This window comes from Phyllostomus hastatus, unplaced genomic scaffold, assembly GCF_019186645.2.
Source record: "Phyllostomus hastatus isolate PE091 unplaced genomic scaffold, TTU_PhHast_1.1 phas_contig_159, whole genome shotgun sequence".
NCBI classification, from domain to species: Eukaryota; Metazoa; Chordata; class Mammalia; order Chiroptera; family Phyllostomidae; genus Phyllostomus; species Phyllostomus hastatus.
In genome coordinates, this window is record NW_025333640.1 from 1,197,407 (window position 1) to 1,210,863 (window position 13,457).

A 13,457-nucleotide genomic window follows, 5' to 3' on the forward strand; every position below is an offset into this window, starting at 1 on the left:
TTTTTTAAGTAAAAAAAGAACAGTCAAGGTCACTGATTCACATGTGAGCAAACGCCGCTATTCTGCCGTGATGCAATGTCTAGTAGTGGCAGTCGGGACCGGCCGAAAGTCTCTGTCCCTCACAGAAAAACGTTCGCTGTCCCTGCTCTGAACAATACAAGCCGAGCAGTGCAATAAACTCAGACAGTACATGGAAAATTGTGTCTTAAATCAGGGAACTTGTTATCAGGAAAACTCCACATGACGTGGAGTCCTGACCGGGGTGGCACAGTTGGTTGGGCTACATCCTGCAGAGCAAAGGCTCACTGGTTTGATTCCTGGTCCGGGCACTTGCCTGGGTTGCAGTTTGGTCCCCAGGGAGGGCATGGAGGAGAGGCAACTGGTGTTCCTCTTCCTCTCTTTCTCTCTCCCTTCCCCTCTGCTAAAAAAGAAAAAAACTTGTGATATGGAATAACCTGTTTTTTGGAAGATATGTTCTCGCCATAGTGAGCCGAGAATGGACCCACTATCCCCCAGGGTCTTACAGCTCTCCTTGCTTCAGTAAGACTTGGGCTTCGGGGCAAAATGATTTCTGCCTGTGGATAAAGAACTGGTCTCAGCGAAGTCAGCTTTCTCACTTTATTGCTAGTGGATTCTTTTCACAAAGAGTTTAGTCTGCTTATTTCCTCCTAGTGTTACTGGAGTTACCCCCCTCTTGGCTTGAAATGCAAACACAGTGGCGTATGGTATGCAAATGATTGATTTAACTGTTAGGGAAAACTATAAATAAAAGACCTCAATTAAACAATTCACAACAGCATATTCCAAAGATCATTTCTGTCAGGAAGGCAGAGAGTTGGAGACCCAGGTAACAGAGGACTGAAAGAAAGAAAACTCACAATTTCTTCCTCTACACGAGGTGCCAGTCACCACGGGACGCTGGGGACATCTAGTGGTGAGAACTGAGTGAGGCCCACAGGAAACAAAAATGTCACACAGACCACGCATCCATCCGGTGGCTCTCACTGGTACCAAAGGCATTTGGAAAGGGGACTGGAGGAAGTCGTGCAACAGTCCCTGTAAGTAAAGGTGAGGTTACACAAACACATTCAGATTCAAACACACACCCCTTTCTGCTTCCCTTAGGCAAATTATTTTATTCTGTAACTAGTTTTTCTCAACATTAAAAAAAGGCTTTAAAAAAAGTTCTTCACTCATTCTTGCAGGTGGGGACTCCAGCAGGTGGGGTGATGGAGAAACATGTGTGAAGACACCGGCTCTATGTCCTGGGCTCTGTGGTGTGCACTGCGCCAGTCAGCCCTCCCTGTGAGGCAGGGGCCGGGAAACTGCATTCGTGGGGGTGACCTCTCAGAGCTGGGGACAAGATGGGGATGGGGATGGGTGTATCTGACCACAAAGCCACCTCCTCTCTGCAGTGTGTGTATTTACTGCCTCTCAAATGCTTAAGGTAGACAGTGGTTTGTTTTAAAGTGAATCCAGTTTGACTTTCTGCATGTTATAGAATGGTTTGGGCTGTGGCTGGTGTGGCTCAGTGGATCAAGCACTGGCATGTCAAATGATAGGTCGCTGGTTGAAAACCTGGTCAGGGCACGTGCCTGGGTTTCAGGTCGGGCCAGGTCCCCAGTTGGGGGGTGTGCGAGAGGCAACTAATCCATGTGTCTCTTGCATATCAGTATTTCTCTCCTTCACCTTCTCCCTCCTTTTCCCTCTCTCTAAAAATAAATAAAATCTTTTTTTTTAAAAAAGAATGGTTTTGTATCATTTGCCATATCATTCTGATATTAAATGAGTCTTTTGTAGAGAATTGTAAAGCTACCTGTTAGAAAGATACATGCATCTGGCCACAAGGAAATACACTGTTCTGCTTTCTCACGGGCAAAGATCCCTATGGGCAGAAGGCATTTTGACTTACTGCTGAAATTCTTGAGGACTTGTATCCAGCCCAGGAGAAAGTGTTTCTTTACTCTCACTGTATATCATGTTTCCCCCCCTAAGATATTTGTTCTCAGCTGGGGGGGCAATTTTGGCCCCAGGGGACATTGGACAATGTCTGAAGACATTTTTGGTTGTCATGACTTGGAGAGGGGGCCCTTCCAGCATCTAGCGGGTGGGGGCCAGGGGTACTACTCAACACCCCCCTGTGCCCAGAACTCCGGCCCAGGGAACGGGCCAACGCCACAGTGCGGAGAGGGAGAGACCCTGCCCTAGGGGAATGCACTTACCAAGCCCCCGGAACAGAAGGCATGCAGCAGGAGCTTGAGACTTGCTGGGTAAATGAGTAAACAGTTTCATGACCCCTGAAAATAGCCTGATCAGCCTGGAACAGGCACAAGTAGTTGTCCCCAGTCTGCCACTGAGGACGTCCTGCAGGGCTACTCTTTGGTTTGATATTTGAAAGAACAGTCCCTGGCCCCCTCCTCTCTCCCTTTCTTTGTGATAGTTATGTAACCCCCTCCCCATTCCTTACCCAGCCAGGCTGGGTCCCTGCTCCGAACCTGGAAGGCTGTAGGGAATTCCCGCTCGCCTGTCCTGTCGGCCTCTGAAGTTGCCTCTGTGGACTTTGGGACTGCAGCTGTGCCCACTCACCCTCTCTCCGCCTCTCTTCAGAACTGAGCATGCAGAGTTCAGAGGGAGCAGCGGACTCGCCAGCTTCTGTGGCTCTGTGTTCCTCATCGGCCGCCCAGACACCTGTGGCCCAGCCCGTGCCAGCCTCCCCGCAGGTAACGGACCAGCCCAGAAAGACCAGTGCGGCCAGTGCGACCTCATCCAATGTGGTTTGGAAAAGCACCTGAATCAGCAGGGAGTTACTTCTGTTCTCTTGACCTGCCTTCTCAGCCCCAAGGCCGCAGCTGTTGAAATAGCCACAACTTCTCTGTCTCCCCACGTCAGGATATTTGGCTTTTTGTCTATTTGTTCAAAAGGTCCCACCGAGGAATCAATGACAAAAAAAAAAGAAAGTCCTAGACCCCCAAATCTGACTTCACTTGTTCTTTTCTTTTAAGGGAAGTTTTCTTCTACCTTGGAAATGACCCTTTTACACATTCAAAAAGAATGACTTTTTGAGTAAGGCAAAAGATAAGTGAAAATTCTCAGTGTTTGGTTCAAAATTGAATCTAGCATCAGAATGGATACACTTAAAATTTGTGGAGATATAATTTTTACATTAAGCCTCTTCTAAACGAAAACAGTAACTCAGAACAATATCGTCGACCCCTCATTCACTGCAGCTTTACATATAGTAGCCAAGATGTGGAAGCAGCCGTGGTGTCCCTCCACAGACACTGGGCGGGGAAGAGGCAGTGATGCAAGGCAGCCTCACTCCGCCATGAAAAAGAATCAAACCGTGCCTTTTACAAGGACATGGAGGACCCTGGGGGGTTATACTAGATGAGACAAATCAGACAGAGAAAGACAAAGACCGGAGGACCTCACTTATATGTAAAACCACACGTTAAGCTTATAGGTGCAGAAAACAGATTGGTGGTTGCCTGAAGAGTGTGGGGGTGGCTGAAATGGGTCCTGCCATGGCCATTGTGTCCCTCCCAGGTTCTAGGGCTCCTGTCCCTGCTAGAGATGCATCCAAGACCCCCCAACCACAGTCTCAATGGCAACATCTTTGCCCTTTACCTCCCATCCCATCCCCAGATGCACCATCAGCTGCTCCAGCTGAGCCTCCCCGTGCCTATCCAGAGAATGCCCTTTCCTCCAGCTCCCCTGCCCACAGGCTGCATTGTGTTCCCTGAATAATGCCTGCCCTGGGCTTCCTGACCAGTTCCTTGCCAGAAAGAGGAATCCTTGCAGCTCACTTCCCATGGTGCACTGCTCCCTCTCTCAGCCCCTCCTGAGCCACCCAACAGAACTTCCCGGCATGCAGTCGTGTTCTGCCACCAGCTCCATGTGGCTCTGGCACTGGAAATGTGGCCAGTGTACCTGCAGAGCTGAAGTTTACAGTTTATTTAAATCAAGAAGATTTTATTTCTTTTCAGAGAGGGGAAGGGAGGGAGGAAGAGAGAAACATCCATGAGTGAGAGAAACATAGACCATTTGCCTCTCACACGCCTCCTACTGGGGACCTGGCCCACAACCCAGGCATGTGCCCTGACTGGGAATGGAACCAGCGACCTTTCAGTTCACAGGCTGGTGCTCAATCCACTGAGCCACACCAGCCAGGGCTAATGCAAGTGAAGTTTAAATGGTCAGATGGCTACACAACTAGTGGCTACCATATTGCACAGCTCGGTTGTAGAATGTATGCATGTAAATCCTTAATGTTCTTATTTAATTAATTGCAGCAAAATTCACATAATATAAAATTCACCATTTTAAAGTGCACAAATTATGACATTTTTCATATAGTCATCACCCCAAAACAGAAACCCCATCCTCTTTAGCTGTCACTCCCCGTGCCCCTCCGCAGCCCCTGACAACCATGAACTACTTCCTGTGTCTGAGGATGTGTCACATAAGTGGGATCACACACCATGTGGTCTTCTCAGTCTGGCTCCTCTCACTGAGCACCACGTGTTCAAGGCCCGTCCACATGTAGCGCATCAGAGCTGCACTCCTTTTAGTGGCTGAGTGATATTCCGTTGTGTAGAGGAACAGCATTGTGTGTATCCATTTGTCCATTAATTTTTACACCATTTATGTTCTTTTTGTCTTCGATTGTGAGCTCATGGAGTGCCAGGTCCCTGCTGAGTTCTTTTTGCACAGTGGCGTTTAGGAGACAAAAGACTGCGGAATCACCACAACCAGTGGCATTTAGAGTCTACATTGGAAACTCACAAAATCAAAGTCATTGACTTCTAAAGCCCCAGCTTTATGCAGACAAAACACTCCTGTTTCCCTCTTGACTTTGGGATCCATTTGATCCTGTTCATTTCACAGTTTTGAGTGCCCAGTAAAGCAACAGGAGGCCGAGCGGCAGTAGCTCTGGTTGTAATCTGCTTTCGGGCCTAACCTCTGACGAGTCTGAATGTCCTTCTCTCCTTCCCTTTTAGAGGGTGCTGGTCCAGGCAGCAGGCTCGGCTTCCAAAGGGTCCCAGATGCAGCCAATCTCCCTCCCCAGAGTCCAGCAGGTGCCACAGCAGGTAACCACAGCACAGGCGACATGGGACGTGTTGGCACTTAGGGATCTTGGCGCCTTCTCTGGTTTTCTGTCCTTGCTATTCCTTCTTCTTTGATGTTTTCAGTTCCTTACCAGAAAGCTTTTTGGAAGAAATGTTTTTTTAAAAAATCTTTTCACTCCAAACAGTTTGGCAGCAAGCCAAGACAGCTGGTGATATTTTATTCATTCAGAAATTCCGTGTGTGGGGTGCAAGCCAGCCCCTCGATAGGGCGCCGGGTGCCAAGGTGGATGTGCAAACAGATAGCAAAGGTGTTCTGGATCGGAGCATGGAAACTCCAGGGGAGGCAGACCCTCCTGCGGGCGAGTGCCACACCTGCAGATGAGTGCCATGGCTGAGGAAGAGCCTCTTGTGGAGTTAAATTATCTGGGAAGAAAGCTTGAGAGCATGGGTTCGCCCACCTAAGAGCAGTAGGCCATCAGCTCAGTCAGTCAAGGAGGTGTAGGACAGTGGTCAGCAAACCTTTCCGTTTGGAAAAAGTCAAATACTGCATTTTTTTTTTTTCAGCATTGAAGGCAAGAGTCTCTGGCACAACCACTCAATGCTGCCTGGTCTCCAGAAGTAGGCACAGGTGTAAGAGAAAGGGCGTGGCTGTGTGCCAGTAAAACTACCCACAAAAACAGGCTTGCCGGATCTGGCCCAAGGGCTGGGGTTTGCCAGCCTATGCCCCGAGAGATGCTGATTTAAAATTAGTGTGTGCTCCTGCCTAAAAGGGACCGTGAGTGAAATACAGAGACTGCCCAGAGAACACACCACTTTCTTCAGGGGCTCCTGCTCCAATGAGTAGTGTGTAGGGGGGGGTTGTTCTGAGAAAAGGGGAGTTTTGTGGGGTCGGAGGGGGAGGAAAGTTTCTGAGCAGGCCCAGAAGGGAACCTGAGCCCCTTGAGGGAGGGGAGACCAAGACCAATGTCATGATTCCTTCCCCGCCTCCATGGGGCTGGACCTGTGCCATGTCTTTCTTTATGGGCATCTCGGACTTGTGGGATGACTTGTGCATCTCACTTAGTCTCCTCAGGCAAAACCCACTCAGCATGGTCACCCTGGGGTTTGTGTGAGTGCACACTGTGTTGGGTTGTCAGCAGAGGTGGCAGTAAGCTCCACACACAGTTCTAGGGAGAGGTCACAACAGGACCCAGCCCTCGGTTTGGGTACCCCAAAATGAGATTGAATTAGGTGCTGGTTAAGGCTCCCTCTGAGGTGAGATTCTGAAGTCCTCCATGCAGAGCTCTGGGCCTCTGCCACCAGGGCCAGTGTCCCTCAGGGGCCTCAGCTGAGGTGTTGAACTGATAGAAACCAGGCAGGCCTCTGCTGGGCTCCTCCCATCACCCCCTCTCTCCATCTCCCACTCCAGGCCCACCGTTTCTTCCAGTTCTGCTCAGACCCTCACAGTTTTTCCCCAGTGTGACTCCCAGGACCCATGCCTTGCTGCTGGGGAGGGGCACCAGGGCCACCTGAAGGGTGCATGGGGGTGGCAGTGCGTGGAGTGTGACCAGCTTTAGCCCTCTGCCCTACCCCTTTGGGTGGGGATGACAGGTCCAATGCTCAGAGGTCGGCGTTCTGTCCACAACTCTGGTTTCCACTGTCCGGCATGATTGGCCCTTATGGCCAGTGGCTGGCAGCCCCAGGGCCATTCCCAGCTCTGCAGCCCACTCCCAGCTGTCAACTGGGCTCTTCTCCCCATGGAGCAGGCTTGGCTTCCCTCATGCACAGCAGTGGATCAGTGACGGCTACATCCCAGTGTGCCTTTCCAGGACTGCCTCCTAGTTTCTTTCTAGAAGCTCCAACTGTGGGCAGGAAAACTAGAATACAGTACTCAACGCCCATTAGGGGCAGTCGCAGTTATTTTCCGCTTGAGTAACAGAAAATCACAAACAAGTAGACTCTCTGTGTGTAACCCAAGACATCTGATGTTTCAGGTCCAGCCCGTGCAGCACGTGTACCCACCCCAAGTGCAATATGTGGATGGCGCGGACACTGTCTACACGAACGGAGCCCTGTACGTGGTTTTTCCTCCCCTCGGAAGGGTCCCCGCAGAGGACCTTAGGCCGAGTCTGGGGCCTTCCTCCACCACTCCCCCACCTTTGCCTTTTCAGGATGTGTTTGCACAAATTCCTCTCCCTTGTCCCCTGGGGGATAGGCGGGAGTCATTACTATGGTGCTTGGTCCTGTCAGCCCTGTGGAGCTTAGAGAAACCACACACCTGTGTGGTTTTTACTTCTAGAAAAGGCAGTCTTAAAAGCAAACAAACAGAAAATAAACCCTAATCCAGCTTCTGAGACTTCACGAAGATTCGGTCTTCACATTCCAGAAACCATTTCTCTCTCTGCTTCCTCCCCCTGGCCTCGGGAACCCTCTGTTCCCTACAATGTTGATATGACTTGTTTTTTTTGTCAGGACTTGAAGGGTTTTCTACTTGAGGACAACGTGATGCTTGGGGCAGAAAATGGCACATTTCTCGGAAAGCTCATTGTGCTCGAGACACAAGTCCTTTTGCTCATTGTATTTGAACAGCTCCCCTTTGCAAGTTCAGGGGTCAAGAGTGAGGGCATGGTTCAAGAGCTATGTGAGCTTCTGCAGCACAACATTGGTGGTTCTTATGCACAGACACATATGAGCACGTGTAAGACCCGTGACATTTGACCGAGGCGTGTGGGTTGACCACTGTCAACTTCCTGGGTTTGACTGCACTAGTCATATGTGACGTCACCTGGGGGGCAGGACAGGAGTGTGCGCCTCCCAGACGTCAGGGCCACCCTGCCACCCAGAGGGCCTTCACTCAGGACAGGTCACTAACCTTTAGTCACCACAGAGGGAAAACCATTACCAACTGCCTTGTACTATGGTGAGCATTATTGGAGTGGAACTTAAGGAAAATTTTTTAAGATATTTATTTAAAGACTTTATTTATTTTTAGAGAGAGGGGAAGGGAGGGAGAAAGAGAAAGAAACATCGATGTGAGAGAGAAACTTAATCTATCTCTTGCCTCTCATGTGTGCCCCGACTGTGGACCGAACCCATAACCCAGGCGTGTGCCCTGACTAGGAATGAAACCAGCGACCTTTTGCTTTGTGGGATGACACCCAACCCACTGAGCCACACTGGTCAGAGCTGGAACTTAAAATTTTAAGGGCTGACATACGTAGTTAATTAAACATTTGATCCAGATGTTGAAGGAATATTAGACAAATTCTTTATATCACTTAGAAATTGTTTTTATTATGCAATTTTCTTTTATAACCCTTTTTGATAGAACTGTAGACTTACAGGAAGCTCTAAGATTTGCCCAGCACCCTTCAGCCAGTCTTCTCTGGCAGCAACATCTTCTCTGAGTGTAGGACAGTATCAGGGCAGTGACCTTGGAGCGCCCGTTAGCTCGCGCAGGAACCCTGCTCAGTATCACCGGTCTCTGCGCATCTGTGTGCATGTGCGCACGTGTGCGCGCTGCTCTGCGGCTTTTTCTCGTGCATAGATTTCACGTAAGCACAGTAAGATCCAGACTCATTCCGTCCCCACAGAGGCGCTCTCGTTTTCTGGGAGCCAGCCTGCAGTTCTAAATATTCTCAGAGATGGTTGCTTTGGACTTGGTGCTGCGTGGGCATTTGGAGTCTGACTTAACCGTAAGCTCAGTCTTGTCAGGCTCCCGCCTTGACATGAAGTTTTGGTGGATTCCTTGAGACTCAAAGGAGGAACCTTCTCTCTTTCTGCCAGGCGGACGGCCTATGCCTACAACCCGGAGCCTTCGATGTACGTCTCGAGCAGCGCGGCATCTTACTTCGAGGCCCCGGGCGACGCCCAGGTGACCGTGGCAGGCTCCTCCCCGCCGACAGTCCCCTCCCACAGCATGGTGGGCATCGCCATGGATGTTGGCGGAAGCCCCATCGTCTCCAGCGCGGGAGCCTATCTCATCCATGGGGGGATGGACAGCACCAGACACGCCCTGGCCCACACTTCGCGGTCGTCACCAGCGACGGTACGTACGAGGCTCTCGGGGCAGCAGGTCAGAGTCTGAATAAACGAGCAGCAGAAGCAGGGGTGGTGAGTGGAGGGCCGCCTGGAGCCCTTGAGTGGAGCCCCGCCAGCCACAACCAGGCCCTGGGACCCGAGGCAAGTCTCAGCCTCTTTGAACCTCAGTTCCTCCACTGGTTAAAAAAAGGGGGTGAATCTTCCATCATCGGCTATTGTGAACATAGTACGTGAGTGAAAAAACAAAACAAAATCCCCTCCATACTGGTAGGTTCCGCTGCTGCTGCTGCTGCTACCAGCTCCCCGAGGCTGAGGTCAGTCCACCTGAAGGTCAGTCCCGCATGAAGCGGGACTGAACGAAACCGGAGGCCGTTTCTCCTAGGAGCCTTGCCGGGTTGTTTCCGCCGCGCTCCTGTCCGAAACAACGCCTGTTTTAGAGGCTCACCTTCCAAAGCGTTAGTGTCCGTGTTTCCTTTTACTTTTTAAATGAATGCGGAGTACAATCGACTCGGCGGGGCGTACAGCCCTGAGTTTCGACACGTGCAGACTCGCGTGATGGCTGCCGCGGTCAGGACCCAGGTGGCGGTCTCTCCCCACGCGCCCCCCTGGGGTTTCTCCGCAGTCGTGGCCTCCCCTCGCCCACAGGCCCTGGCACCGCTGACCCTGTCTCCATCGCTGTAGGTTGGTTTTTCCGGGACTGTCGTACGAATGAACCCGTTGAGGTCGGTCTCTTTCGCTCGGCGTGGTGCCTCAGAGACCCAGTCAAGGGGCCGCGCGAGCCGGTGCTCCCCTCTCCTCCGCGGCCGAGCGGCGCTCCCGCTCCCCCGCTCACCGGTTGAGGGCGACTGGGGAGGTTTCCAGTTTGGGGCGATATGAGTAAAGCAGCAATCAGCTGTATGGACATACGTTTTCTTTCTCTTGAGTAAATACCTACGAGTGGATTGCTGGCTGATATGGTAAGTGTGTGTTTAACTTCATTCGAGTTCACCAACAGTTCCCTCGAGTGGCCGCCCCATTTCACGTCGCCAGCGGTGTGTCGGTGTCCCTGTCGCCCTGCCCTCTCCAGCACTCCCTGTTGTCGGCGTTTCTCAGTGTGAGCCGTGTTAGTAGGTGTGTGGTGGCATCTCGTTGTGATTGTAATTTGCGTTTTCTTAATTGCTAATGGTGGTAAGCAGCTTTTCACGTGCGTGTTTGCCTTTTGTACATTCTCTTTGGTGTCAGTTCCAGTCATTGGCCTGTTTTCAAACTGGGTTGTTTGTTCTCTTTCTGTTGAATTTTGAAAATTCTTTATATGTTCTTTATAGAACAAATCATCTGTCAGATATGCAACTTGCAAATATTTTCTCCCAGTTTCTATAGTGTCTTTTCATTCTCTTAAGAGTGTCATGTGCAGAAGAAAAAAAATTATTTTGTCAGATCTAATGTATCGATGTTTCTTATTTGAAAAGACCCATGTTTTTGATGTCATGCTGCGAACTCTTCCCCTATTCCCAGGGCATAAAAATTTTCTCCTATGCTTTCTTTGAGAAGTTTTATAGTTTTACATTTGGATCTGCTCCGTTTTGATTTAACTTTTGTGTAAGATGTAAGATTTAGGTGGAGACTTATTGTTATGCATATGAAACCACCGGTGGTCCTGGCACCATTTGTTGAGAAGATTGTCCTTCTTTCACTGGATCGCTAGTGCACCTTGGTCAGAGATCCATGGGCCCTGAGTGGGTGTGTTTCATTGGCCTGTGCGCCTGTTTCTTCTTCAGGACCGCTGTCCTAATTACTATAGCTTTATAGTGGTGGTTCCTTCAACTTTATTCTTGTTTAGTATAGTGTAAGCTATTTATATAAATTTAGAAGTTTCTGTATCTCTAAAATATCCTAGTAAGATTTTGATTAAACAGCACTAAGCCTGTAGGTCCATTTGGGGGAGGATCCACTTGGGTCTTCTAGCCCGCTAACATGGATGGCATGCTTCCCCATTCTCTTCCGAGTTCTCTCATCGGCATTTCGTAATTTTTAACATGCAGATCCTGTACCTATTCTGTTAGATTTATACTTAAGTGTGTCACCTTTTGGGAGTTATTGTAAGTTATATTAGTTTTTAATTTCGGTTTCTAACTGTTCATTGTTAGTATGTGAAAGTACAGCTGTTTTTAGCTGTCGCCCTTGCATCCTGCAACCTTGTAGAACTCACTTTTTAGTTCTAAGAGTTTTTTTGTTGTCCACAAATAGGAACAATTTTGCTTCTTCCTTTCCAGTCTGGGTAACTTTGATTTCTTTTTCTTGCCTTTCTGCACTGGCTAGAACTCCTGTACTGTGTTGAATAGGAGCGGTGAGTGTGGACATCCTGGCCTTATTCCCAGTCTAGGGGAAAAATCTGTCTTTTACTGCTAAATGTGATATCAGCTATAGGTCCTCATAAATGCCCTCTTTCCGGTTGAGGAAGTTCCCTTCGATTCTTAGTTTTCAGAGGGTCTTTAGCAAAAGTGGGTGTTGAGTTTTGTCAAATCTTTTTCTTCATGGATCAGAAAGCATTCCTCACATACTACACTAACTTTCATGGACAAGAAGGCTCAGTTTTATCAAACTGCATCAATTTATAATAATAGAAAACACTAGAATTGCAGGCAACAAATTCACTGAGAAGGCTGCGCGGGCCTGGGCTGGGGTCGGGGCTCGGCTGCACACCTCCCTCCTTGGCGCTTCCCTGCTGCTGGACACGTGGGCCTGTGCAGGCAGCACTTTGATGAGGCTTTTAAAATAACAAACGCCAGTCAAGCATAAAATTAGTTTTCATTTTAAGCATAATTTAAAGATTAAACCCTAGCTTATCCAGCTACCAAGAGGACTAATAAAGGCACTTGTACTTACACAAGAAGAATCCCTCCCTCAAGTCACGTTGATTGTTCTAGGGTGCTGCAGTGGTCTCCCGACGCCGGGCAAGGAGGTGGCGCGGCAGCGCCCTCTGCTGGACACAAGTGCGCGCTACGCCCTCATTCCTGGCTCCTGGGAATCCACCTCCCTGCCTGGCCTCTGGCCTCTGGGGCTTGATGGTGTTTCCTGACCTTCATCGCCTTCATGTGTTTAAGGGATGCTTTTATTTTCAAACATAGTGAACACCTTGGGATGTTCCACTGTACATTAATTTTCTGTATCAGTGGACTTGTTTAAATCCTCGTTGATAGCTATGGGTTTTTGAAGATGGTCTTACATAGCAAATCTTAATTTGTATTCTTTTCCTCTTTACTCATGACACTATGGTTTTTAGCAGTCAGTCTTAAATATGTCCAGCACACCTGTGGGTGTCCCCAGGACTCCTTAAGGGGCTCCACGAGGTCAAAACTTTTCGTAACAACGCTAAGCCATCCGTTGCCGTTTTCCCTGTGTCGTCACTTGCACCGATTATGCAAAATCAACACCCTTGAAACACGTGGTCACCAATCAAGGCAGAGGCATCAGACTCTCCTGGAGGTTACTGTATCCTCCACCATCGTGCCTTCAGTTAAAAAGAAAAGGAAATAAAACACCAAAGAGCAGTTTTACTTAGGAATGTCTTTAATGAAGTAGTAAAAAATATTAATTAGTTATTAAATCTCAATCCTTGAGTACACGTCTTTTTAATGTTCCGTGCAACAAACAGCCCTGCTGCTGCCTGCCAGGGTGCAGTGACCGTCCTGAGGAAAAGCTCCTGTGCGGCAAGTGTGAGCAGAACTAGCCACTTTGTTCATGAAACGTCATTTTTGCTTGAAAGAATCAACAACAAATTGTGATTATTCAGACTCAGAGATGTGGCAGATATTTTCTCAGAAAGTAGTGGTGTGAGCCTGGTGGACTCATGAAAACAACTGACAGAGTTTGTTTCTAGTACATTTTCAACCTTTCTTGGCTGAAAGGAGAGGCTTTGGAAAAACTGGTATCCTTCCAATGAGATTGGTAGTAATGCTATAGAGTGTGGTTTGTTGGTATTGTGTAAGGAAGTGTGTCAGCATTGGGAAAATCTGCAAAGTCGGTTTACCAATATTTTCCTAGTGAACAGTGTATGATATTAAAGCCATGCATGCGAGTAAAAGAGTCACTCACATTTCAAGAATGACAAATGGATTCTTAAATTAATTATATATTTTTATTGAGTTGACATTTGCATAACATAAAACTCACCATTTCCATGACATGTACCGCTTAAATGTGTAAAATTGCATGACGTTTAGTACAATCGCCATGGTATGTAACCATCACCCTCTCTAGTTCTAGAATGTTTCCATCTCCCTGAAAGCAAACCCTGTAACCAGTTAGCGTTACTCCCCAGCCCTGGCACCCAGTCTGTCCTCTGCGTCTGCAGATGTGCCGGTTCTGGACGTTTCAGATAAATGGACT

General features: G+C 48.8%; 1 protein-coding gene across 3 annotated transcripts in view; it reads left to right on the forward strand.

Annotated features, from left to right (window-relative positions):
• RFX2 (regulatory factor X2) overlaps positions 1-13,457 on the forward strand; it is a 78,127-nt gene that overhangs the window by 37,836 nt on the left and 26,834 nt on the right. For 2 of the 3 annotated variants that reach the window (XM_045831132.1, XM_045831133.1), the window contains exons 2-5: positions 2,608-2,720; positions 5,001-5,090; positions 7,043-7,122; positions 8,835-9,096. In XM_045831132.1, coding sequence (XP_045687088.1) covers positions 2,616-2,720; positions 5,001-5,090; positions 7,043-7,122; positions 8,835-9,096 — 537 coding nt within the window. In that variant the 5' untranslated portion in view covers positions 2,608-2,615. The remainder of the gene's footprint in view (positions 1-2,607; positions 2,721-5,000; positions 5,091-7,042; positions 7,123-8,834; positions 9,097-13,457) is intronic. The other variant, XM_045831134.1, reaches the window with a different exon arrangement.